The following is a 25,602-nucleotide window of genomic DNA, read 5'->3' as shown; positions in this document are numbered from 1 at the left end:
ATCTTAAAACTTAACTTAGAATCCTGTCTTACACCTGATCTTAGGAGAAAAGCATTCAGCTTTTTATACATTGACTATGATGCTAGCTGTCTGTTTCTTGAGAAGCCCGTCATGAGGTTGAGGAAGTCCCCTTCTATTCCTAGTTTGCTGAGATATTTTAGCATGAACAGTTTTTTTGTTTTTGTTTTTGTTTTTTTGTGGGTTTTTTTAATGTTTTTGTTTTTAAAGAGATGTAGTCTCACTCTCTTGCCCAGCCTGGACTGCAGTAGCATGATCACAACTCACTGCATCCTCGAACTCCTGGGCTTAAGAGATCCTCTTGCCTATGCCTCCCCAAGTAGTTGGGACTACAGGCAAATACCATCACCCCTGGCTAATTCTTTTTTTTTCCCCCTATAGAGATGGGGGTCTCGCCATCTTGTCCAGGCTGGTCTTGAACTCCTGGGCTCAGACAGCCCCCCGCCTCAACCTCCCAAAGTGCTGGGATTACAGGCATCAGCTACCCTATGCAGCCCTTTTCTCTATATCTGTTGAGATAATCAAATGAGTTTTCTTTTTTAATCTATTAAAATCTGTGATGAATTACCTTTTTGAATGTTAAACAACCTTGTATTGCTGTGATAATGTCCCTTCGTTGTGATATATGATCCTTCTTATATATTGTTAAATTTCATTGCTAAATTCTGTTGATAATTTTTATACCAGCGGAGCCCAGTGGCTCACACCTGTAATCCCACCACTTTGGGAGGCTGAGGCAGGTGGGTCACTCAAGGTCAGGAGTTTGAGACCAGCCTGGCTGACATGGTGGAACCCTGTCTCTACAAAAACTAGCTGTGCGTGGTGGGGGCACACCTGTAGTCCCAGCTACTTGGGAGGTTGAGGCAAGAGACTCACTGGAACCTAGGAAGTGGAGGTTGCAGTAAGCTGACATAGTGCCACTGCACTCCAGTCTGGGCAACAGAGCAAGACTCCATCTCAAAAAAAAAAAATTTTTTTTTTTTTAATACATCTATGTTCATGAGGTTCTTTTCGTGGTAATGTTTTGGTATTGGTATCAATGTAATGATTTGCAGATAATTCCCTCTTCTTTTCAGTTTTCTGGAAGAGTTTATATAGAATTGGTTTTATTTCTCTTTTAGATGTTTGACACAATTCACCAGTGAAGCTACCTGGGCCTAGAGTTTTCTTTTTGGGAATGTTTTTAACAAATTCAACTTACTTTATACATATGGCACTACCCAGGTTATCGGTTTCTTTTTGAGTGAGTTTGGTAGTTTGTATCTTTGAATGACATTGTCCATTTCACTTAGGTTGTAAATATAGTGGCATAGAGTTGTTAAAAATACTTCACTATTAGCTTTTAGTGTCTGTAGAATCCATAGTGATGTCTCTTTCCTGATATTGGTTATATGTGTCCTTTCTCTTGATAAGTCTGGTTAGAGATTTATCAATATAAAATCCTATTAAAAAATCATGTTTTTTTCATTGACTTTCTCCATTGTTTTTCTGTTTTCTATTCCATTAATTTTGCACTGTAATCTTTGCATACTTTGAGTTTGATTTGATCTTCATTTTTTAATGTTAAAGTTGAAGCTGAGGTCATTGATTTGAGATCTTTCAAAATATGGATATTTAGTGCATTAGCTCTATCTCACAAATTTTGATATGTTGCATTTTCAATGTTATTCAGTTCAAAATACTTTCCAATTTCCTTTTTGGTTTCTTTTTTGATGTAGGGGTTACTTAGAAGCCTGTTGTTTCATTTCTAAATAAAATATTGGACCTTTCTGTTACTGTTTCTAATTTAATTTCATTGAATTTATTCCATGGATTTATATGACTTAAATCCTTTTAGGTGCATTGAGATTGGTTTTTATGGTCCAGAATATGACCCAGAACATCTTGGTATATGTTTAGTGTAACTTAGAAAATATATAGTCTGCTATTCTTGAGTATTCTATACATGTCAGGTAGGTCCGGTTGCTTTATATGGCTGTACACATCTATATGCTTATTAGTTTTCTTTTTTTTTTTTGTTTTGAGATGGAGTTTCGCTCTTGTTACCCAGGCTGGAGTGCAATGGTGCGATCTCGGCTCACCGCAACCTCCGCCTCCTGGGTTCAAGCAATTCTCCTGCCTCAGCCTCCTGAGTAGCTGGGACTACAGGCACGCACCACCATGCCCAGCTAATTTTTTGTATTTTTAGTAGAGACAGGGTTTCACCATGTTGACCAGGATGGTCTCGATCTCTTGACCTCATGATCCACCTGCCTCAGCCTCCCAAAGTGCTGGGATTATAGGTGTGAGCCACCGTGCCCAGCCTAGTTTTCTCTTAATCTGTCATTTTTTTTTTTTTTTTTGAGACACAGTCTTACTCTGTTGCCCAGGATGGAGTGCAGTGGTACAATCATGGTTTACTGCAGCCTCAACCTCCTGAACACAAGCAATCCTCCTGCCTCAGCCTCCCAAGTAGCTGGGACTACAGGCATGTGCCACCATACCCAGCTAATTTTTGTTATTTTTTTGTAGAGACAGAGTTTCACCATGTTGCCCAGGCTGGTCTCAGACTCCTGAACTCAAGCAATCCATCATTCTTAGCTTCCCAGTGCATACAGTTAAGTAATCAGATAGTTTCTGTCCTTTATTTTATTGATATGAAGGGGGTACAGTGACTGATTTTCAGATGTTAAACCAACCTTACATTTCTAGGATACATCCTACGTGGTCATGATTTCAGTCTTTTGTTTTGTTTTGTTAATTATGGATGGGGTGGTGTCTCACTATGTTGCCTTTCCTGGGCGCTCCAGAAATTCTTCCACTTCAGCCTCCTGAGAAGCTAAGACTACAGATGCATAACATTGTACCTGGCTAGTTTTAGCATTGTTAGGAATTAGTCCATTTCATCTAAGTGGTCTCATTTGTTGGCACACAGTTATTCATTAATATTTCTTGATGATCCTTTTTATTTCTGTAAGGTTGGTAGCAGTGTCCCACTTCCCGTTCCTGATTTTGGTAACTTGAGACTTTCTTTTTTTTTTATTGGTCCGGCTAACTAAAAGTTTGTCAATTTTTGCCCATCTTTTCAAAGAACCAACTTTTGGTTTTATTGTTTTTCTATTCTCTTAAGTTTTGCTCTAATCTTTTTTATTTCCTTCCTTTTGCTTGCTTTGGATTTAGTTTCCTCTTAGGTGGAAATTTAGGTAATTGATTGGAGATATTCTTTTTATTATAGGCATTTACAGCTATAAATTTTTCTCTAAGCCTCATGTTAGCTGCATCCCATAAGCTTTCGTATTTGTATCTTCATTTTTATTCATCTCAAAGTATTTTCTGATTTTCCTATGATTTCTTCATTGACTCATTGGTTATTAACAAGTGTGTTATTTAATTTGCCTTTTTTTTTTTCTCAGATGGAATCTCACTCTGTCACCCAGGCTGGAGTACAGTGGCATGATCTCAGCTCACTGCAACCTCTGCCTCCTGGGTTCAGGCGATTCTCCTGCCTCAGCCTTCCGAGTATCTGGGACTACAGGCACCCACTACCATGTCTGGCTAATTTTTGTATTTTTAGTAGAGACAGGGTTTCACCATCTTGGCCAGGCTGGTCTTGAACTGCTGAACTACCATACTGTTTGCCTCAGCCTCCCAAAATGCTGGGATTACAGGCATGAGCCACTATGTCCAGCCGATTTAATTTTCATAAATTTGTGGATTTTCCAGATTTTTTCTGTTATTGATTTCTAATTTTATTCCATTGTGTTCAGAGAACATACTTAGTGTGATTTCAATCCTTTTACATTTATTAAGGCTTATTTATTTTTCAAGCATATGGTCTATTGTGAGAATTGTCATGTGTACTTGAAAATAATATGTATTCTACTGTTGTTGGGTAGCGTGTTCTATGGATGTCTGTTAGGTATAGTTGGTTTATGGTTTATAGTATTGTTTAAATTAGGTTTTGAGGTTTCTAAAAATGGTACCACTGGATGTGGTGGCTCATGTCTGTAATCCCAGCACTTTGGAAGGCTTTTCAAATAGACCATATGCTATTTTTCAAGCATATGGTCTATTGTAAGAATATGCCATGTGTACTTGAAAATAATATGTATTCTACTGTTGTTGGGTAGAGTGTTCTATAGATGTCTATTAGGTATAGCTGGTTTATGGTTTATAGTATTGTTTAAATTAGTTTTTGAGGTTTCTAAAAATGGTACCACTGGGTGTGGTGGCTCCTGTCTGTAATCCCAGCACTTTGGACCCAGGAGTTCACAACCAGTCTTGGCAACAAATAGAGTCCTTGTTTCTACCAAAAAAAAAAAAAAAAAAAAAAAAAAGCCAGATATGGTGGTGCAAGCCTGTAGTCCCAGCTGTTTGGGAGGCTGAGGTGAGAGGATCACTTGAGCCTGGGATGTCAAGGTTGCAGTGAGCTGTGATCGTGCCACTGTACTCCAACCTGGTTGACAGAGTGAGACCCTGTCTCAAAAAATAAAAATAAAAAAAAGAAAGGTACTATACTAAATGTATCTCTCTCACTGGGTGCCTTGTTATTCTCACCCAGGGCCTTTGCATTTGTTGCTCTTTGATCCTAGAACATTGTTTCCCAAGGCAATGCATGATTTTCTCTTATTTCAGTCTCATCTCTGCACATTTGTCTTATGAGGACTTTTCCTGACAGATTTCCCAACACTATGTTTTTCTTTTCATCCTTCTTTATTTTGATTTATGGCACTTATCACTATGGAAAGAAGTAAAGAGTATATTTATTCATTTACTTGTTTGTCTCTTTTACTCTTTTGTTCATTACTTCGTCACCTAGTAGGTACTCAAAATGCATCAAGCTTCCAAATGTGAATTTGGAAGTCAGAGCAGAGGTCTTGACTAAAGACAGAAATTTAGGAGTCATTAGCTTAGAGGGAAAATTTAAATTCGTAGGTAGAAGAAATTACCTATGGCTAGAGAGAGGAGATAAAAGAGAAAAGGGCCAGGACCTAGCCCTGATGAATCCGGAATCTATTAGAGGTTTGATAGGTAAGGAGGCCTAAAAAAGAAAATTGAGAATGAGCAGAGGAGAGGGCACAGAGGTAGAAGCATCATGATTCTTCTAGTATAGGAGTTGTCTGTACTAGAAATAAAGAAGTAGGCCAGGTACTGTGGCTCATGCCTGTAATCCTAGCACTTTGGGAGACTGAGGTGGGCGGATCACTTGAGGTCAGGAGTTTGAGATCAGCCAGGACAATATGGTGAACCCTGTCTCTACTGAAAATAAAAAATTTTTTAAATAACAATAATAAAAAAATAAAAATACAAAATTAGCCAGGCATGATGGCCCATGTTTGTGATCCCAGCTACTTGGGAGGCTGAGGCAGGAGAATTGCTTGAACCAGGGAAGCAGCGGTTGTAGTGAGCTGAGATAGCACCATTACGTTCTAGCCTGGGCAGCAGAGCCAGACTTTGTCTCAATAAAATAACATAAATAAAAATACAAAAATTAGCCTGGGGGTGGTGGGTGGTGGCACATGCCTGTAATCCCAACTACTTGGGAGGCTAAGGCAGGAGAATCACTTGAACCCAGAAGTGGAGGTTGCAGTGATCTGAGATTGTGCCACTCCACTCCAACCTGGGTACCAGAGGGAGGCTCCGTCTCAAAAAAAAAAATAATAATAATAAATAATTAAGAGAGTAGGAGGTGCCGTTGAAGCCAATAAAAATGGAGCAGCCAACTCAATGGAAGCAGATGTGAGGTTCAGAATGATAATGTGGCTAGAGAAGTGACTGTCAGATGCTACAACGTGAAGGTTGTCAATACTTGACAAGAGCACAAGAGTGGTGTAGGCAGAAGCCAGGCTGGCTTATGTATACTGAAGAGTGTGTTGGCCATGAGGAAATGGTGATGCTGCTTCAATTTATAAAATAATAATTATTCAATTAGACCTTTTTATAAAATCTGCAGGTTGAATCTAGTTTAATAAGTTTCCCTATCTTCTTTTTGTCTTTCTCAGTGTTGAAATACTCCCATATTTGGAAAGTGTCTAGAGATTCTTTAAAGATTGAAAATGGGTAGATGTTGAGTGTTATCTAAGCCAAATGATCCTGGGATCTTCCTACAAGTTTCTGGGAACTGGGAAACTTCTAACTAGCTAGACAGAACTAAAGTACCATCTTCATCATCTCTCTATGACCTAGCACTTACATTCTTTGCAATAAATTGACACTGTTTTTCATATAAGTGTATAGGAAAGAAGTAGCTTGCTTTTTATTTTTTATTTTTTTCCTTCAGAGAAAAGACAGTCTCACTTCATTACCCAGGCTGGAATGCAGTGGCATGATCACAGCTCACTGTAGCCTCGTAGGCTCGACCTCCTGGGCTCAATTGATTATTCCACCTCAGCCTCCCAAGTAGGTGGGACTACAGGCACACATTACCACACCTCAGTAATTATTATATGTTTTTGTAGAGACACAGTTTTACCATGTTGCCCAAGCTGGTTTTAAACTACTAGACTCAAGCGATTCGCCCACATTGGCCTCTCAAAGTGTTTGGATTACAGGTGTGAGCCACCATGTCTGGCCGCTGAAGTAGCTGTTTCTGTTTGTGGAAGTAGTTTTCTGCTATCATTTATTTTAATGTCTTGTCCTTGAACTATATGAAGATGTTTATCATGTTCATTATCAGCATAATAGCTACCAAAAACTTAAAACATTGGCACAACAGAATAGAGATTTGAGAAATAGACTTATGCACATATGTAATTGGTATTTCAACCAAGATACAAAATAATCAAATGGAGAAAGTATAGTCTTTTCAACAAATTGTGCTGGAGCAATTAGAAATCCATATGTTAAAAAATAAAAGTACTTCAACCCATACCTTACATTATATATGAAAATTAACACAAAATGGATCATAGCTCCAAATCTACAACTTTAAACCATAAAACACCCGAAGAAAGGCCAGGCACGGTGGCACGTGCCTGTAATCCCAACACTTTGGGAGGCCGAGGCCAGTAGATCACCTGAGGTCAGGAGTTCAAGATCAGCCTGGCCAACATGATGAAACCCCATCTCTACTAGAAATATAAAAATTAGCCAGGTATGGTAGCAGGCGCCTGTAATCCCAGCTACTCAGGAGGCTGAGGCAAGGAGAATCACTTGAATCTGGGAGGTAGAGGTTGCAGTGAGTCAAGATCGTGCCACTGCACCCCAACCTGGGCGACAGAGTGAGACTCTGTCTCAAAAAAAAAAATTCAAAGAAAACAGGAGAAAATTTTTGTGACCTTGAGTTGGGCAAAAATTTATTGGATACTACGCTTAAAGATGGATACAGACCAAGTGTGGTGGCTCATGCCTGTAAACCCAGTACTTTGGGAGGCCAAGACAGATGAATCACTTAAGCCCAGGAGTTCAAAACCAGTCTGGGCAACATGGTGAAACCCCGTCACTACAAAAAATACAGAAATTGGCTGGGTATGGTGACGTACCTCTCTAGTCCCAGTTACTCTGGAGGCTGAGTTGGGAGGATCGCTTGAACCTGAGAGGCAGAGGCTGAGTGAGCTAAGATTCCACCACTGCCCTCCAACCAGGGTGACAGAGCGAGATCCTACCTCAAAAAAAAAAAAAAAAAAAAAAAAAAAAGCCGGGCACAGTGGCTCACACCTGTAATCCTAGCACTTGGGGTGGCTGAGGCAGGCAGATCACAAGGTCAGGAAATCGAGACAGGCCATCCTGGCCAACATGGTAAAACCCTATCTCTACTAAAAATACAAAAATTAGCTGGGCGTGGTGGCACGAGCCTGTAATCTCAGCTACTTGGAGATTGAGGCAGGAGAATCACTTGAACTGGGGAGTTGGAGGTTGCAGTGAGCTGAGATTGTGTCACTGCCCTCCAGCCTGGACAGAGTGAGACTGTCTCAAAAAATAAAGAATACGTTTCAATTAGCTAATTAATTGCAAACTCTTAGTAATATGGCTCTTAGCATAATTATTATGGTGTATTCTAGAGAAGCTCTTAAAATCCTTATCTAGCTTTCCCCTGCCTTCTCAGGAAAATTGAAGTTATATGAAGTCACGTCTGTCATGGAGATGAGGCACCCTGCTCCTCAGCGCCTCATCACATCTCCTTTCCTACCCCTACCTTCGGTTTCTCCATTCCTGCATCACTGGCTTCCTGGCCTTGACTGCATCTCTTCGCTTCTTCCTTTTGGGCTTTGGCTCCTGCTACTGCATAAATATTTCTCCATCTTCCAAGTTAGGCTACCAAGAGAGAGAACCTGATTGGCCTAGATTATTTTTCCTTATTCTAGACCACTAAATAGATGTATTCAACCAGCAATATAGTCCAGTCATCATTGGCTAGAGGGTAGGGTGGATGGGGGCATAGGGCAATGTTTGGGAGGAGTCTAAGGGGAAAGGTATAGAATATTGGCATGTGTAATGTGGACTGTACCATCAGCTGGCACCACTTGCAAGAGATAGAACCATGTGTGTGGTAAACAGCATAATATCCATAGTTGTTATAATGTAAAATGTTATTCCTATTTCCTTCTTCCAGAAACCATTGATGATCAAGCTGCCTTCCAGTTATGGCTCTCTTATTTTATTGCCCCCTCCTAAATCAATCCTTAACAGGTAGTGAGATAAGGGTTTAGAGAAGGAGCTTTTGCCTATTCTCTAGGTCAGAGGTAGAGATCTCAAGGTATGTGGGACCAGAGGATAGGATTGTGGATTAGTTGGAAGTTGTTATCAGAGGTCATTTGATAGATCCTCTTAACTCTGGATGTAGCACCCAAACCATGCCTTTCAAATAAACAGTAGTCTCTCTGTCCTCTTATACTTTCATCTGTTCCTGTGTAAGCAATTCTCACAGCTAGTTTTTCATGACATTTGAGCCATTTTTTTCCCTGATGGGCTTCGTTGGTACTATAGGATTCATAATATCAATCCTATAATGGTCATCATGCTATTTGATTTTAGTGTGTCCCTTTTTCTTGCATGATGCTTCTTTTGCTATCTTTCTTCTTAGCTTTTCATCTTTAGGTTTGTTGAGGTCCTTAAATCCTTATTGTTAAGTCCTAGAATCCTAGAGACAAAATGGACTTAGGTTTGTTTGGGTTTTTTTGGTCATATAACTGGAGGGTCTGAGCTTGGGTTTGCTTTCTGCTACAAGAACTGGTACATCTAAGACAGTCAGCTGCAGAATTTGGTTTGGCTAGTTAAAACGTCCATGGAGATGGAATATCATGCAGTCCAAGTGGAAAGATGTGAATGGGCCTATGAAGATAGTTTGCCTACCCAGGGCTTCTCAAACTTGAGAAATCACTGGGCATTTTGTTAAAATGCAGATTTTGATTCAATAGGTCTAGGGTATGGCCTAACATCTGGAAATCTGCATTTCAAAGAAGCTCCCAGGAAATGGTGATGCTGCTGGTCTGCAGACAAACTTGGAGGAGTAAGAACTGAGAGGTTTAATATTCCCAAACAGGCCTCAGTGAACAGAAGCTGCCTATATCGCTCCCCCTCCATGCCGGAGAACTTGAATAGGCTAAGACTGAATCATGTGGACAAATGCAAGGACAACGCAATGCCAGAGAGAGTTGAAAAAAAGTATTTTTCTGGCCAAGGAAAGCTCAGGAAGGTAAGAACTTTTTAAGATGAAAATCTGTGCATCTCATGTCTTTGCTTTTCTGGTGTGAGGATTGCTTTAGTATGCCTTTTTTGTCTTCCTCTTCTTTATGTTTACTTTTTCCTCTTCGTTCTTAACATCTTTCAGTCTTTTCTACATCTGAATCCACATGTAAAATATGTATGTAACATAGATATATAAAGTATATTGATATTGTACTTTCAGAAATGTTGTCATCAGCTGGGTGTGGTGGCTCAGGCCTGTAATCCTAGCACTTTGGGAAGCCAAGGCAGGGAGATTGCCTGAGCTCGGGAGTTCGAGACCAGCCTGGGCAACACGGTGAAACCCTGTCTTACTAAAATACAAAAAATCAGCCGAGCATGTGCCTGTAGTCCCAGCTATTTGGGAGGCTGAGGCAGGACAATCACTTGAACCTAGGAGGCTGAGGTTGTAGTGAGCCAAGATTGCGCCACTGCACTCCAGCCTGGGCAACAGAGCAAGGCTCAGTCTCAAGAAAAAAAAAAAAAAGAAATGTTGTCATCATACTGTCTTCCCAACCCTTTTTCTTCAGATCTGAAAGAATATGAGGGAACTTTGGTATGGATATTTTACTGCTGCGTTACATGCAGTCTGACAGAAACAACATCATATAGCAGACTGGTTTTGTTGAAAGCAACTTCTAAAAACGTTAGTCTTTGTTTTTTACTGTCCCCAACTTTTAAAAAATTCTAAATAGATGGGAGGATCACTTAAAGCCAGAAATTCAAGACCAACCTGGTCAACATAGCATGATCCCATCTCTAACAAAACATAATAAAAGAAAAAAATTAAAATTCTAAATATCTTAGATATTTTAGGAAATCAACATATTTATTTATTTATTTATGTTTGAGATGGAGTTTCGCTCTTGTTACCCAGGTTGGAGTGCGATGGCACGATCTTGGCTCACCGCAATCTCCGCCTCCTGGGTTCAAGCAATTCTCCTGCCTCAGCCTCCTGAGTAGCTGGGACTACAGGCACGCACCACCATGCCCAGCTAATTTTTTGTATTTTTAGTAGAGACAGGGTTTCACCATGTTGACCAGGATGGTCTCAATCTCTTGACCTCGTGATCCACCCGCCTCGGCCTCCCAAAGTGCTGGGATTATAGGCGTGAGCCACTGCGCCCTTCTTTATTTATTTATTTATTTATTTACCCCTGAGATGGGGTCTCACTCTGTCACGCAGGCTGGAGTGCAGTGGCATGATCTCGGCTCACTGCAGCCTCAACCTCCTGAGCTCAAGCGATCCTCCCACTTCAGCCCTCCAAGTAGCTGGGATATAGGTATGTGCCACCATGCCTGGCTAATTTAGTATTTTTTGTGAAGATGGATTTTCACTATTTTTCCCAGGCTGGTCTTAAACTTTTGGGTTCAAACAATCCTCTCGCCTTGGCCTCCCAAAGTACTGGAATACCTATTTATTTATTTATTTTAGAGGCAGAGTCTCACTCCGTCACTCAGGCTGGAGTGCAATGGTGTGATCATAGCTGACTACAGCCTTGGCCTCCTAGGCTCAAGTGATCCTCCCACATCTGCCTCCCAAGTAGCTAGAATTACAGGCGTGAGCCACCATAGCCCGCTTCATCTACCGGTTTTAAAACCTTTAACATGAGGATTGGGCATGGGGTGGGAATCTTGTCATCTTCAGGGTTTACATTTAAAGAAGACAGTCTCTCTGTGTGACGTTAATATCACTGAGATGCTGGAGAAAGATTCTAACCAGGGGCATCTGATTGGTGATTTTTCCAAGGTGAGTTTGGTTACACCCATCCTGTATTTCAGTGAGTCATTTTGGATCTGAGTCTTCTCTGTGTGCGTAGAACGCTCAGTGTAATTACACATCTTCAAGTACTCTTTGATAATCTGACAGTGCTCTAGTGGTAGATCCAGGCCCTAAGCCTTTCCAGAGAGAAAGTATTTCTTATTCTCTGGGAAAATCCAGAACAAAGGAAAAATTATGAGACTTTTACCTTTTTTCTATTTAAAAACATGTTTTAAAATTATGTAAATAATACTTGGTTGTTACAGAAAAGAGTAGAAATGAAGAAATTTATCCCAGACTTTATTAACCAGGGTAATTATTGCTTGGTATATATTATTTTTTTTCCCCATTGCCTGTGTAATTGCAGAAGGTATATATTCTTTTTTTTTTTTTGGAAAAAATGTTTTCTTCCCCTTTGCACAGAGCAGTTTACAAAGGTGGCTATCTCCTGACTCCACGCATGTTTTACACAAAAATGCCCCCTCAAATATGCCTAGCTATCTGCCCCACTTCAGTGTTGGAGAACTGGTGGGGCAGAGTGCTTAACTCTCAGGAACATTTTTAAAGATATTTTTGTGGGGAGGAAGTTCTGGGTCAAGGGGAAAGATTAGACCCAAGAGTGAGTATTCCATTCTCCATCTTCCTGGGAAAATCCCAATGCCAACAGTTTTATGAAGAGTATCTCTCTCAGCGCCCTAGTGACAGGGAGAGCACAGACCTACTGCTTGGGTGTAAGGCCGAGACAGAGAGAGGATAGGGTTAAGCAGCGACTGCAAACCCAAGGCAGAGGAGTAGACGCATATAGGGGAGCTGAGGGGACAGAGGTAGCCTAGAGGCCCAAGTCATAAGCTCCAGTCCTTCCCCAGGTCTAAGCAGAAACTATTCTTCCAAAGACTAGGATGGAGTTTTAGTTTTAGGAAGTGGCTTTGCTCCAGGACACAGAGAAGGCAAACCAGGCAAAGATCCCACAGGGTGGAGAGTTATGGTAGCTAAGAGATGGACACTCACCATAGCAGTTTTGAAGCTACATGCCAGGATCAGAGTAGAGAATGCATTTTATATGACCTATTCAATACAATTTAAATCACTGTTTCTTCCATGTTGTCCCTTCCTTATGAGCTATTCCTAATGCCATTTCCAAGGCAGAGGACAGGGCAGTAAGAAGGAACGAAAGAAAACGCTGAGGTCAGTAAATGGGGCTAAGGCTTGCATAGGATACATCCCTACCCATCCCCACCCCCACTTATTCTATAGAAAAGAATTCTTTCTCCCTCCCCTTTCTGGGCTGTCAGTATGAGGGCCAGGTAAAGGCAAAGGGAGGAAAACACTCAGCACATTCTTTCTCCTACTTTAATCTGAAGTGTAGGTACAGCAAAGGGCATAGAATTTAAAAAATGTCAGGGCAGAGGAGCATGTGAGCATAATCCAGTCTAGAAAGAAAGAGGGTGCTTCCCCTGCCCTGTATCTAAATATGCTGGGAACTTTACTCCCAGAACTGCAAAAAGAATGAAAAGGAACAGGAAGGATGTAGGGGAGGTTGGGGGTACAACCACAAACAGGATGGAGATTTAAGGATCACTATGATCCCCAAGATGACCCTGAGAGCATCAGTTGGGGAATTAGATGAAAATTTATAGCAGACATGCGAATTTTTCGAAGAGGATGAAGAACCAGGAACAGCGGGGTCTTCACTGAAGGAGCGACCACTTGATCTGTTCTTTGGCTGACTGTAGCACCTGAGACATGGTTTGCTCGGTAAGGGGGACATCTTCACCCCTTAATGCCACCGGATGTACCACCTGCTGGGGATCACTCTCTAGGATCACCCTCCATCTACAGTTTCATTCACAGCCAAGAACAGCCCCTCCATGTTCTCCAGTAGTGCTCGCTTTTCTACATTTTTCCTCAGTATCTGTCTCAATGAGTCGAAGAGGCAGTTCAGAACAGCCATAAGCATCAGCTCATTTTCATAAGCTGCCAATCACATAGAAATAGAGATCTATACTGCTTTTGTATACCACTGTCAGGCCTTCCAAGAGCGCAATTTCACTGTCAGTCCGATGGGTCTTGTTGAAAATGTTCTTCTCAAAGGCCTTTTGCTCCTTGACACTGGGGTAGGTGTCGTCATAGTACTTGGCAAAAAGTCGATCTCCATCATTGTCCAGAATTGGGATGGCTTTGACAGTATACAGAGAAGGTTCCAAAATCAGTGCCTCCATCTTGCCCTGCAGCTGATGCCAACGTCAGAAGGTATATATTCTTACACATTTTTTTCTGTGTTTTTACAAACACATATACAAAAAAAAAAATACAGTTTTTGCTTTTCCACAAAAATAGTTTATATTGTTTTGTTATCTGTACTCTTCGTTTAATAATTATATCAGGAGCATCTGAGCATCTTTTTTCTTTTCTTTTTTTTTTTTTGAGATGGAGTCTTGCTCTGTCACCAAGGCTGGAGTGCAATGGTGTGATCTCAGCTCACTGCAACCTCTGCCTCCCGGTTCAAGTGATTCTCCTGCCTCAGCCTGCCAAGCAGCTGGGACTACAGGTGTGCACCAACATGCCCAACTAATTTTTTGTATTTTTAGTAGGAATGGGGTTTTACCATATTGGCCAGGCTGGTCTTGAACCCCTGACCTTATGATCTACCTGCCACGGCCTCCCAAAGTGCTGGGATTATAGATTTGAGCTACTGCACCCAGCCTCTTTTTTCTTTTCTTTTTTTTTTTTTTTTTTTTTTTTTGAGATGGAGTTTCGCTCTTGTTACCCAGGCTGGAGTGCAATGGCGCGATCTTGGCTCACCGCAACCTCTGCCTCCTGGGTTCAGGCAATTCTCCTGCCTCAGCCTCCTGAGTAGCTGGGATTACAGGCACACATTACCGCGCCCAGCTAATTTTTTGTATTTTTAGTAGAGACGGGGTTTCACCATGTTGACCAGGATGGTATCGATCTCTTGACCTTGTGATCCACCCGCTTCGGCCTCCCAAAGTGCTGGGATTATAGGCGTGAGCCACCGCGCCCGGCCCTCTTTTTTCATATTAATAAGCAGTTATGCTTCATCCTGTCTTTCTTTTTTAAGAGTCAAGGTCTTGCTCTTTTGCCCGGGCTGAAGTACATTGGCATGATCATAGCTCACTTCAGCCTTGAGCTCCTGGCCTTAAGAAATTCTCTCTCTCCTTGACCTCCCAAAGCACTGGGATTACAGGAATGAGACGCCATGCCCAGCCCATTTCATCATTTTTAATAGCTCCATATTATTTCATTGTTTTGGCTGTTCATAATTTCTTCATAAATCCCTTCTTGTAAGATATTTAGTTTTACAATTTTTTTCTTATGAATGATACCAAGATGAACATATTTGTAGATAAGTCTAAAACTTTGTACACATCCTTGATGAGTTCTTTAGGATTAGTACTTAGAAATGGACTCGATGTATATGTGCTTTATAGAGACCACTGATTTTTTTGAAGGCCTCTTAGGTTTTAAGAGTCATTTGGAAAGAAGGACAGAATGAGGGTCTTTGATCTCAAACTTGGGTGTGGAATACTTGCTGTTATTTCAGCTCTTGTGTATTTCTAGGTATGTGCACTGCCAACCGTGTCAGGGAAACACCAAGATCTGAAGTATGTCAACCCAGAAACAGTAAGCAGATTTCTGGAGAGGGTAACTGGTTACATAAGCTACCATCTGGTCTGTTCTGTCCCTAAAATCCCCATTTCCATTTGTATTTCTTTCACTGTGTTCACTCACATAGGCTCCTTATTCAACTGAAGCTATATTAAAGGACTCCTTTTCCCCCCCGCTCTTCTTTCTCTTTCATTTTTAGTTAAACAAATGATACGTAATTATTGTAAAAAGAAAACAGGGAGGGGTAGGTGTGGTGGCTCACGCCTGTAATCTCAGCACTTTGGGAGGCCAAGGTAGGCAGATCACTTGAGGCCAGGAGTTCGAGACCACCCTAGCCAACATGGCAAAACTTTATGTCTACTAAAAATACAAAAAATTAGCTAGGCATGGTAGTGTGCACCTGTAATCCCAGCTAATCAGGAGACTGAGGCAGGAGAATCACTTGAACCTGGGGAGCGGAGGTCACGGTGAGCTGAGATTGTGCCATTGCACTTCAGCCTGGGCAGCAAGAGTGAAACGCCATCTCAAAAAAAAAAAAAAAAAAGAAATGGGATCACGATGAACGTGTAGTATTGAAATTTGCTTAGTAAGACATAGACATCTTTCTATATCAATAAGAAGATATCTATATCATCATTTTAATGCCTATATAATGCTCTATTCTAGCATGTATAATTTATTTTACCAAACTCCTATTATTGAATATTGAAGTTATTTCTAATATTTTGATAATATAAAACAATGCTGAGATTAATCTCATTGTGCCTACATTTTTGTGTGCTTTTCCTGTTTACTTAAGATGTTAGAAATTGCTGGGTCAGCTGGGCGCGGTGGCTCACGCCTGTAATCCCAGCACCTTGGGAAGTCGAGGCAGGCGGATCACGAGGTCAAGAGATTGAGACCATTCTGGCCATGGTGAAACCCCATCTCTACTAAAAATATAAAAATTAGCTGGGTGTGGTGGCACGCACCTGTGGTCCCACCTACTTGGGAGGCTGAGGCGGAAGAATCGCTTGAACCCAGGCGGAGGATACAGTGAGCCGAGATTGCGCCACTGCACTCCAGCCTGGTGACAGAGTAAGACTCCATCTCAGAAAAAAAAAGAAATTGCTGGGTCAAAGTGTAATTACATTTATTTGTTTATGCATTTACAAAGTTCCCTCAGAAAAGCTGAACCAATTTACACTTTCACAAGTTGCTTCAGTTTCTTCCTCTAGGTATAAACCTTTTCCTTCCATAGCCTTTCCTGAAAGACTTACTTTCTTCCTTTATGATGGTGGGTAGGGAACCATTTTGCATCTCTTCCTGCAATTTTGAGATCTCTAGCTGCTATCTCTGCCACCATAGAAGTCCTTCAACATCTCCTGAGAGGCTGATTCTAGCCATGCCTGTCCCCAGAAGGGTAGCCTGAATTTGGTTTTCCTTCCTTGGTATCTTAGCAATGCCAGCTATTTTGGTTCTCTAGAAGGGCCACTTCCTGTTTCATTCTCTTTTGTGGGTAGAGCTGAACCACTGTCACACGTCAAATATGGGATGACTTTGGAGGCTGGACATATAGTGGAATCCCAGGTGACTAACATGAATATGCGTGTAAGGAATTGTGTCATTGGCTCTTCTCTCCCTCAGAGTGGCAGTGAGCAGAGTATTCAGTCATTGTTTCTGTGCAGGTGGCTGCCTTACTCTTGGGGAAGTTCCAGGGTCTGATTGAGAAGTTTTATGTCATTGATTGTCGCTATCCATATGAGTACCTGGGAGGACACATCCAGGTGAGATGACATTCTGGCCATTAGTAGGGGAGGGCTGGAGATAGCTCTTTATTGAGAAGAGTCTGTGGACAAAGGGGCCTATGAACTCTAGAATTGGGACAAATATTACATATTTGAAGCACATCAAGGCTGAAGTCCTCCTTGTTTTAATTCTGTATACCTTAAGCAGCTTACTTTCCCTTTCTCTCTTAGACCAATGTCCCTCTTTTCTGTAGGAGCCAAGGACTCCTACCTAGACATAAAAACATTAATCCAAGTGTTGCACTTTGCAAACACTGTTCATGAACATTCCTCGCAGTGATTCCTGTTCTTCCAGTGGTTCAGTTCTGTGAACATTTATTGAGCATCTACTACATACCAACCTCTATGCCAGGTGTTCAGGATATATACAGAGATATACTTAGACTCCTGCCCTGAGGATGCTTATAGTCTAGCTTTTCTGGCCCAAATATCCCAGGTTGGTATCCCAGTCATTTCTAAGTAATGGTACTGTCCATAGCCCTTGAGGAAATGCTTATTAAAATTATTTTTCTACAGGGAGCCTTAAACTTATATAGTCAGGAAGAACTATTTAACTTCTTTCTAAAGAAGCCCATTGTTCCTTTGGACACCCAGAAGAGAATAATCATTGTGTTCCACTGTGAATTCTCCTCAGAGAGGGGCCCCCGAATGTGAGTATCTAAATGGGGTAGGGCAGGTGATGGAAATGGATTTTGAGTTGGACTTCCCAGACCAGTTCAGACAGAGACTGACTGGATTCTATAGTTTGAAGAATTTTAGAGAGGTTGAAGGAAGACATTCTAAAATTCAAAAGTTTGGAGCAATAAAGGAAAAGGGATTGAGAATGAGGCCACAGTACAGAAAAGGAGGAAGGGTGGACCACAGTACAGGAAGTACTTGGACCTTGTTTTACACATACAGTGAGACTGGAAGGTCCTGTTTGGGGTTAGCAGGATCCCAGTGAATGGCCCCTGGAATCCTGACCTTTCTTTCCACCCCACCCATCTCTGGGTTCTGTCTAAAGGTGTCGTTCTCTGCGAGAAGAGGACAGATCTCTGAACCAGTATCCTGCATTGTACTACCCAGAGCTATATATCCTTAAAGGCGGCTACAGAGACTTCTTTCCAGAATATATGGTAAAGGGTGGGGCATGCGGGGAGCTAACTTTAGCACCCAATTCCCAGGGTCTGCAAAGCCCTTAGAGACGAAACTGCTGCTCCTCCTTAACCACTGCCAGCAGCAGCGTCTCTATTATCCTTCATAGGCAGAGTTCAGGAGTCTAGAGATCCCTTACTCTGTCCCTTACCTTTCAGGAACTGTGTGAACCACAGAGCTATTGCCCTATGCATCACCAGGACCACAAGGCTGAGTTGCTGAGGTGTCGAAGCCAGAGCAAAATGCAGGAAGGGGAGCGGCAGCTGCGAGAGCAAATTGCCCTTCTGGTGAAGAACATGAGCCCATGATAACAGACCAGCCACTGGCTGCTAACAGGTCATCCAAAGACACTGCAGAAACCCTGAGCAGAAAGAGGCCTTCCCGACGGCCAAACCCAAGATTGTAAACCAACAGGCTGCCAATCTGTTGAAATGCCAGGCCTGGGAATGGATAAGGTTTCAGCTTGCTGAAACCTGGTGACAGAGTCCTGGAGCTGGCTCTATAAGGCAACCTTGAGTTGCATAGAGATTTGTGTTGGTTCAGGGAACTCTGGCATTCCTCTTCCAAACTCATCTTCTCACAAGCCAGTCATCTGTGAGTTATCTTCCTTCTTTCTTTGTATTTTCCTTCATTGTCTCCCCCTCTCCCTTTTTTAAAAATGGAAAAATAAACACTGCAGAGTGAGAGATATGATTGTGAGCCTAGCCTGCTCCTAGAAGAGCTGTATATGGAGATCACCAAGTTAGACTCCTTCAGACATACCATCTTTATTCATCTGGGGCCAACATGCTTTTCTCCAAACCAGTAATTCTTAGGCTGGGCGTGGTGGCTCATACTTGTAATCCTAACACTGGGAGGCCAAGACGGGTGGATCACTTGAGGTCATGAGTTCGAGGCCAGCCTGGCCAACATGGTGAGACCCCATCTCTACTAAAAATACAAACATTAGCTGTGCATGGTTGTGTGTGCCTGTAGTCCTGCTACTCAAGAGGCTGAGGCAGGAGAATCACTTGAACTCAGGAGGGGAAGGTTGCAGTGAGCTGAGATCACACTGTTGCACTCCAGCCTAGGCGACAGAGCAAGACTGTGTCTCAAAACAAAACAAAACAAAAAACCAGTAATTCTCAAAGTTTGGACCCTGGAACATCAACATCATCTGAACTTGTTTGAAATACAGATGTTTGGAAGCATAGGCAATCTGGCTGCAACATCTGTCACCCCATTGATTGCCAGAGTTGAAATGTAGATGTTCAGGCCTCACCTTAGTCCTCTTAAATCAGTTCCAGGGTCTGATTGAGAAGTTTTATGTCATTGATTGTCGCTATCCATATGAGTACCTGGGAGGACACATCCAGGTGAGATGACATTCTGGCCATTAGTAGGGGAGGGCTGGAGATAGCTCTTTATTGAGAAGAGTCTGTGGACAAAGGGGCCTATGAACTCTAGAATTGGGACAAATATTACATATTTGAAGCACATCAAGGCTGAAGTCCTCCTTGTTTTAATTCTGTATACCTTAAGCAGCTTACTTTCCCTTTCTCTCTTAGACCAATGTCCCTCTTTTCTGTAGGAGCCAAGGACTCCTACCTAGACATAAAAACATTAATCCAAGTGTTGCACTTTGCAAACACTGTTCATGAACATTCCTCGCAGTGATTCCTGTTCTTCCAGTGGTTCAGTTCTGTGAACATTTATTGAGCATCTACTACATACCAACCTCTATGCCAGGTGTTCAGGATATATACAGAGATATACTTAGACTCCTGCCCTGAGGATGCTTATAGTCTAGCTTTTCTGGCCCAAATATCCCAGGTTGGTATCCCAGTCATTTCTAAGTAATGGTACTGTCCATAGCCCTTGAGGAAATGCTTATTAAAATTATTTTTCTACAGGGAGCCTTAAACTTATATAGTCAGGAAGAACTATTTAACTTCTTTCTAAAGAAGCCCATTGTTCCTTTGGACACCCAGAAGAGAATAATCATTGTGTTCCACTGTGAATTCTCAGAGAGGGGCCCCCGAATGTGAGTGTCTAAATGGGGTAGGGCAGGTGATGGAAATGGATTTTGAGTTGGGCTTAGAAATTAGGGCTCAGAAATCTGGGTTTTAAAAATCTCCCTTTTCAGTTGATGTGAATACAGGCTAAGGCTTAAGAACTAGTGCTCTGGTTATCCCAGCACTTTGGGAGGCCAAGGTGGGCAGATCACTTGAGGTCAGAAGTTTGAGACCAGCCTGGTGAAATCCCATCTCTACTAAAAAAAAAAAAAAAAATGCAGAAATTAACCAGGCATGGTGGCACATAACTCCAGCTACCAGGGTGGCTGAGGCAGGAGAATCACTTGAACTTGGGAGGCAGTGGTTGTAGTGAGTCAAAATCTACTGCACTCCAGCCTGGGCAACAGAGTATATTCCATCTCAAAAGAAAAAAAAGAACCAATGCTCTGGAATTAAGGTAAGCCTTTCAAACTGTTTTCTTCAGCAATGTCCTAGGTTTTCCTTTTCTAGATCATTCCATGGTATGAGTTACTAAAAGTGCCCCCACAGACTCAGCAGCATGTTGTATCTAGGCATTCTCTAAGGCAGATGACAAATCTCAGTTGGGCTCAAAGGTTCCCTATCAGCAGTGGCTCACGCCTGTTATCTCAGCACTTTGGTAGGATGAGGCTGTCAGGAGTTTGAGACCACCCTGGTGAACATGGCAAAACCCCATCTCTACTAAATATACAAAAAATAGTCAGGCCTAGTGTCAGGTGCCTGTAATCCCAGCTACTTGGGAGACAGGCAGAAGAATCTCTTGATCTTGGGAGGCAGAGGTTGCAGTGAGCGAGATCACGCCACTGCACTCCAGCCTGGGCAGCAGAGTGAGACTCCATCTTAAAAAAAAAAGTTCCATATATATGGCTTCAGGGGGATTTTGATTTTTAGGTCTTTTCTCCACTCCATTTCACATCTCACAAAGGCAAGTTAGGATTTAGAATGGTTGGAAGTAGAGATTTGTGATATATGAAGATAGGAATAAAACAAAGCAAGATCTGTTAGACTTCAGGAAGATTTTTAAACTGTATTCTTCAGCAGTATCCCAGAGTTTCCTTTCTTGGCGCTTTTAGTATGAATAGGCTTTTATCTACAGTGAGGTGTGGCCCTACTTGGTCTCGGGTGGCAGTGGAATTGACCGAACATTGTCATTCTCTGGTATTAACCTAGTAGTACTGATAGCCCAGGACTGAAAAGGACAAAGCCCTCTACAACCTAGGCTGAGATAAAATAAAGACAAATATACTATCTTCCCAGGTTTTGGAACAGAGAGACATTTTTAAAGTGAGTGGGAGGGAAGGGGAGTTATAGCCATAGGGCAGCCCATGCACGTGCCTGAGTGGCTGGACTGGTTTTTTAATTTTTTTATTTGGCAAGGTTTGCACATGCTCTTGCCCTAGAGTGCTGCATGCATGCTTTGCAGCAGAGGGCACTGCTGTATTCTCCAAGCAATTCGGCTGAAGCCTATAGCATCCATTCCTAGCTACTGCCTGTCTAAAAACGGAAGCTGCCTCTGTGGCCTTCTCCCTAAACCCTTGAGCTCACAGCCCAGAAGGTCTTGGGGAAAGAGGAAAGCTGCTGCTACATTAGGTGGAGATGGCCAAAGGAAAGATGCTGCTCCTTTGCCCCACCCACACATGCCCCTGTAGGAATTCTAAGTTCCAACATGGGAAGAGATTGATGTACATGTGCCCACATGTTAGTAGTCTGAAGTGGAAATTGTGAGTTGTAAAACAAAAAACTAAGGCTTAATTATCTTCTTTATGGAAAACCTTATTTTCCCCAAAGTCAACATTTTTTGGTATAATTTTTTAGAGACAGGGTCTCGCTGTATTGCCCAGGCTGGAGTGCAGTGGCTATTCACAAGCGCGATCCCACTACTGATCAGCATGGGAGTTTTGATCTGCTCCATTTGCAACCTGGGCCGGTTCACCCCTCTTTAGGCAACCTGGTGGTCCCCTGCTCCCAAGAGTTCACCATATCGATGCTGAACTTAGTGCGGGCACCCGATCAGCATAGCGCACTGCAGCCCAGAACTCCTGGACTCGTGATCCTCCCACCTCAGCCTCCTGAGTAGCTGGGACTACAGGCATGCGCCACCACGCCTGGCGGTATGATGTCTTATAATATCCTCTCACTGTATAGGGACTATATAATCTGATTCATGTTATTTTCAGGAATAACAATAGTAGCTGACATTTTTCAGGTGCTTACAAGACTATTTCTAAACTCATATATATACACACTGATTTAATTTTCAAAACAAGCCCATGAGACAGGTACTCATTATTATGTGCATTTCTTTATGAAGATAAATTGAAGAACAGAGGGATTAAGTAACTCTTTTTTTTTGAGATAGGGTCTCACTTGTTGCCAAGGCTGGAGTGCAGTGGCATGGTCTCAACTCACTGCACCCTCCATCTCCCAGACTCAGGCAATCCTCTCACCTCTGCATCCTGAGTAGCTGGGATCACAGGCATGTGCCACCATGCCTGGATAATATAATTCTTGTATTTTTTTTTCTAATTTTAATTTTTTTTTTTTTTTTGAGACGAAGTCTCTATTTGGCTTACTACAACTTCTGCCTCCAGGGTTCAACTGATTCTCCTGCCTCAGCCTCCCAAGTAGTTAGGACTCCAGGCACGTGCCACCATGCCTGGCTGATTTTTGTATTTTTAGTAGAGATGGGGTTTCACTCTGTTAGCTGGGATGGTCTCTCTGACCTTATGATCCACCTGCCGTGGCCTCCCAAAGTGCCGGGATTATAGGTGTGAGCCACCATGCCTGGCCTTTTTTTTTTCTTTTTTTTTTTTTTTGTGGAGACGGGTTTTGCCATGTTGCCCAGGCTGGTCTCGAAATCCTGGGCTCAAGTGATTTGCCCACCTTGAACTCCCAAAGTGCTGAGATTACAGGCATGAGCCCTTGCGCCCAGCCAAGTAACTTGTTTAAGATCACAAAGCTAATTAATGGTGGAGTAGGGATTTGACCCAAGATAGTATGGCTCCAGAGCCTGTCCATGGATTTTACTGTTACCAAACCTTCATCAAAGAACAGTGTGCCAAGGCAGGCGCAGTGGCTCATGTCTGTAATCCTAGCACTTTAAGAGGCCAAAGTGGGAGGATCCCTTGAGACCAGGAGTTTAAGACCAGCCTGGACAACATAGCATCTCTATAGAATAAGAATAAACTTAGCTGGGGCCAGGCACAGTGACTGACGCCTGTAATCCCAGCACTTTGGGAGGCTGAGGCAGGTGGATCACGAGGTCAGGAGCTCAAAACCAGCCTGGCCAACATAATGAAACTCTGTGGTGTTTCATTTAAAAATATTTTTAAAATTAGCCAGGTGTGGTGTCCCATGCCTGTGATCCCAGCTATTTGGGAGGCTGAGGCAGAATTGCTTGAACCTGGGTGGCAGAGGTTGCAGTGAGCCAAGACCATGCCATTGCACTCCAGCCTGAGTGACAGAGACTCTGTTTCAAAAAAAAAAAAAAAAAAAGAATAAACTTAGCTGGGCATGGTGGTGTGCACTTGTAGCTATTTGGGGGGCTCAGGCAGGAGAATGGCTTGAGCCCAGGAGGTTGAGGTTGCATTGAGCTATGATGCTGCCACTGTACTCTAGCCTGGATAACAGTAAGACCTGTCAAGAAAAAAACAAAAGTATGCCCTTCCAGAGTTGGCACTGCTTTTTTACTGTTTTGGGTGTTAAATCTATAAGAGCCTCAATGGTAAGTTCTTGAGAATCTGAGGCCATAAGGGTTGCTTGGATTTGAGAGATAAAGAGCAGGCACTAAAACCCCAGCCTAGAGACCTCAGTATGAGGCTGTGTAGGGAGTGTGCTCAGCATTGGTGCCCTTGCAGTGACTGGTAGTATTCATCAGGAAGGCAACATTGAACAGAAATCTTTTGATCTAAAAACTGCTTCTCCAGGCCAGGTGTAGTGACTCATGCCTGTAATCCCAGCACTTTAGGAGGTCAAGGAGGGTGGATCACCTGAGGTCAAGAGTTTGAGACCGGCCTGGGCAATATAGTGAGACCTCCATCTCTACAGTGTCTGTAGGCCCAGCTATTCAGGAGGCTGAGGTGGGAGGATTGCTTGAGCCTGGAAGGTACAGGTTGCAGTGAGCTGAGACTGTACCACTGCACTCCAGTCTGGGTGACAGAGCAAGACTCTGTCTCAAAAAACATACATTTAAAAAATTTTTTTGAAATTGCTTCTTGTCAATCTCGGCTCAGGACCTGGCTGACCACTGACATACAGGGAATATATTAGGCCATTCTTCCATTGCTATAAAGAAATAACAGACGGGGCTCACACCTGTAATCCTAACACTGGAAGACCGAGTCTGGAGGATCACTTGAGCCTGGGAGTTCACCATCTGGGCAACATGGTGAAACCCTGTCTCTACAAAGAAATTTTTTTTTTTTAATGGAGTCTCGCTCTGTCACCAGGCTGGAGTACAGTGGCACAATCTCGGCTCACTGCAGCCTCCACCTCCCAGGTACAAGCTATTTCCCTGCCTCAGCCTCTCAAGCAGCTGGGATTACAGGCATGCCCCACCAGGCCCAGCTAATGTTTTGTATTTTAGTAGAGACGGGGTTTCACCGTGTTGGTCAGGATGGTCTTGATCTCCTGACCTCGGCCTCCCAAAGTGCTGGGATTATAGGTGTGAGCTGCCGCACTTGGCCAAATTTTTTTTTTTTAAGATGGAGTTTCACTCTTGTTGCCCAGGCTGGAGTGCAATGGTACAATCTTGGCTCACTGCAACCTCCACCTCCCGAGTTCAAGCAATTCTCCTGCCTCAGCCTCCCGAGTAGCTGGGATTACAGGCACCTACCTGCCACCATGCCTTGCTAAATTTTTTGTATTTTTAGTAGAGATGGAGTTTCACCATGTTGGCCAGGCTAGTCTCAAGCTCCTGACTTCAGATGATCCACCCACCTCAGCCTCCCAAAGTGCTGGGATTACAAGTGTGAGCCACTGCGCCTGGCCCTCTATGAAGAATTTTAAAAAATTAACCAGATGTGGTGGTGTGCATCTGTAGTCCTAGTTACTTGAGAGACTGAAGTGGCAGAATCACTTGAGCACGTGAGGTCAAGGCTGAGGTGAGCCATGATTGCACCACTGCAATCCAGCCTGGGCAACAGAGTGAGACCCTATCTCAAAAAAAAAAAAAAAAAGAAAAACAAAGAAAGAAAGAAAGGAAAAAAATACCTAAGACTGAGTAATTTTTTTTTTTTTTTGAGACAGGGTCTCACTCTGTCACCCAGGCTAGAGTACAGTGGCATGATCTTGGCTCACTGCAACCTCTGCCTTAGCCTTCCAAGTAGCTGGGACTACAGGCCCACAACACATGCCCAGCTGACTACTATGCTTACTTGGGAGACTGAGCAATTTATAAAGAAAAGAGGCTTACTTAGCTCATGATTCTGCAGGCTTTACGGGAAGCATGGTGTTGACATCTGCTCAGCTTCTGGGTAGACCTCCAGAAGCTTACAATCATGGCAGAAGGAGAAGGAGAAGCAGACATGTCACACGTTCAGAGCAGGAGCAAGAGTGGGAGGGAGTGACAGGAGGAGGTGCCACACACTTTAAAATAACT

At 42.7% G+C, this 25,602-nt stretch overlaps 1 protein-coding gene and 1 pseudogene across 14 annotated transcripts in view; one reads left to right on the top strand and one right to left on the bottom strand.

Moving 5' to 3' along the window:
• Nucleotides 1–18,656, top strand: part of CDC25C (cell division cycle 25C) — a 62,183-nt gene extending 43,527 nt beyond the window's left edge. For 9 of the 14 annotated variants that reach the window (XM_035285663.3, XM_035285656.3, XM_035285716.3 and 6 more), the window contains 7 exons: nucleotides 9,479–9,631; nucleotides 11,309–11,410; nucleotides 15,002–15,064; nucleotides 16,717–16,815; nucleotides 17,353–17,486; nucleotides 17,840–17,951; nucleotides 18,129–18,656. In XM_035285663.3, coding sequence (XP_035141554.1) covers nucleotides 9,479–9,631; nucleotides 11,309–11,410; nucleotides 15,002–15,064; nucleotides 16,717–16,815; nucleotides 17,353–17,486; nucleotides 17,840–17,951; nucleotides 18,129–18,278 — 813 coding nt within the window. In that variant the 3' untranslated portion in view covers nucleotides 18,279–18,656. The remainder of the gene's footprint in view (nucleotides 1–9,478; nucleotides 9,632–11,308; nucleotides 11,411–15,001; nucleotides 15,065–16,716; nucleotides 16,816–17,352; nucleotides 17,487–17,839; nucleotides 17,952–18,128) is intronic. The other 5 variants (XM_078360388.1, XM_035285679.3, XM_035285701.3 and 2 more) reach the window with 4 other exon arrangements.
• On the bottom strand, nucleotides 13,096–13,656 carry LOC118150217 (coatomer subunit zeta-1 pseudogene; annotated as a pseudogene).
• Nucleotides 18,657–25,602: the final 6,946 nt, after the last annotated feature.

The sequence above is a fragment of the Callithrix jacchus genome, chromosome 2 (assembly GCF_049354715.1).
Source record: "Callithrix jacchus isolate 240 chromosome 2, calJac240_pri, whole genome shotgun sequence".
Classification (NCBI taxonomy): domain Eukaryota; kingdom Metazoa; phylum Chordata; class Mammalia; order Primates; family Cebidae; genus Callithrix; species Callithrix jacchus.
The sequence above is the reverse complement of the archived record's forward strand: the minus strand, read 5'-3'. Positions and strand labels throughout refer to the sequence as shown.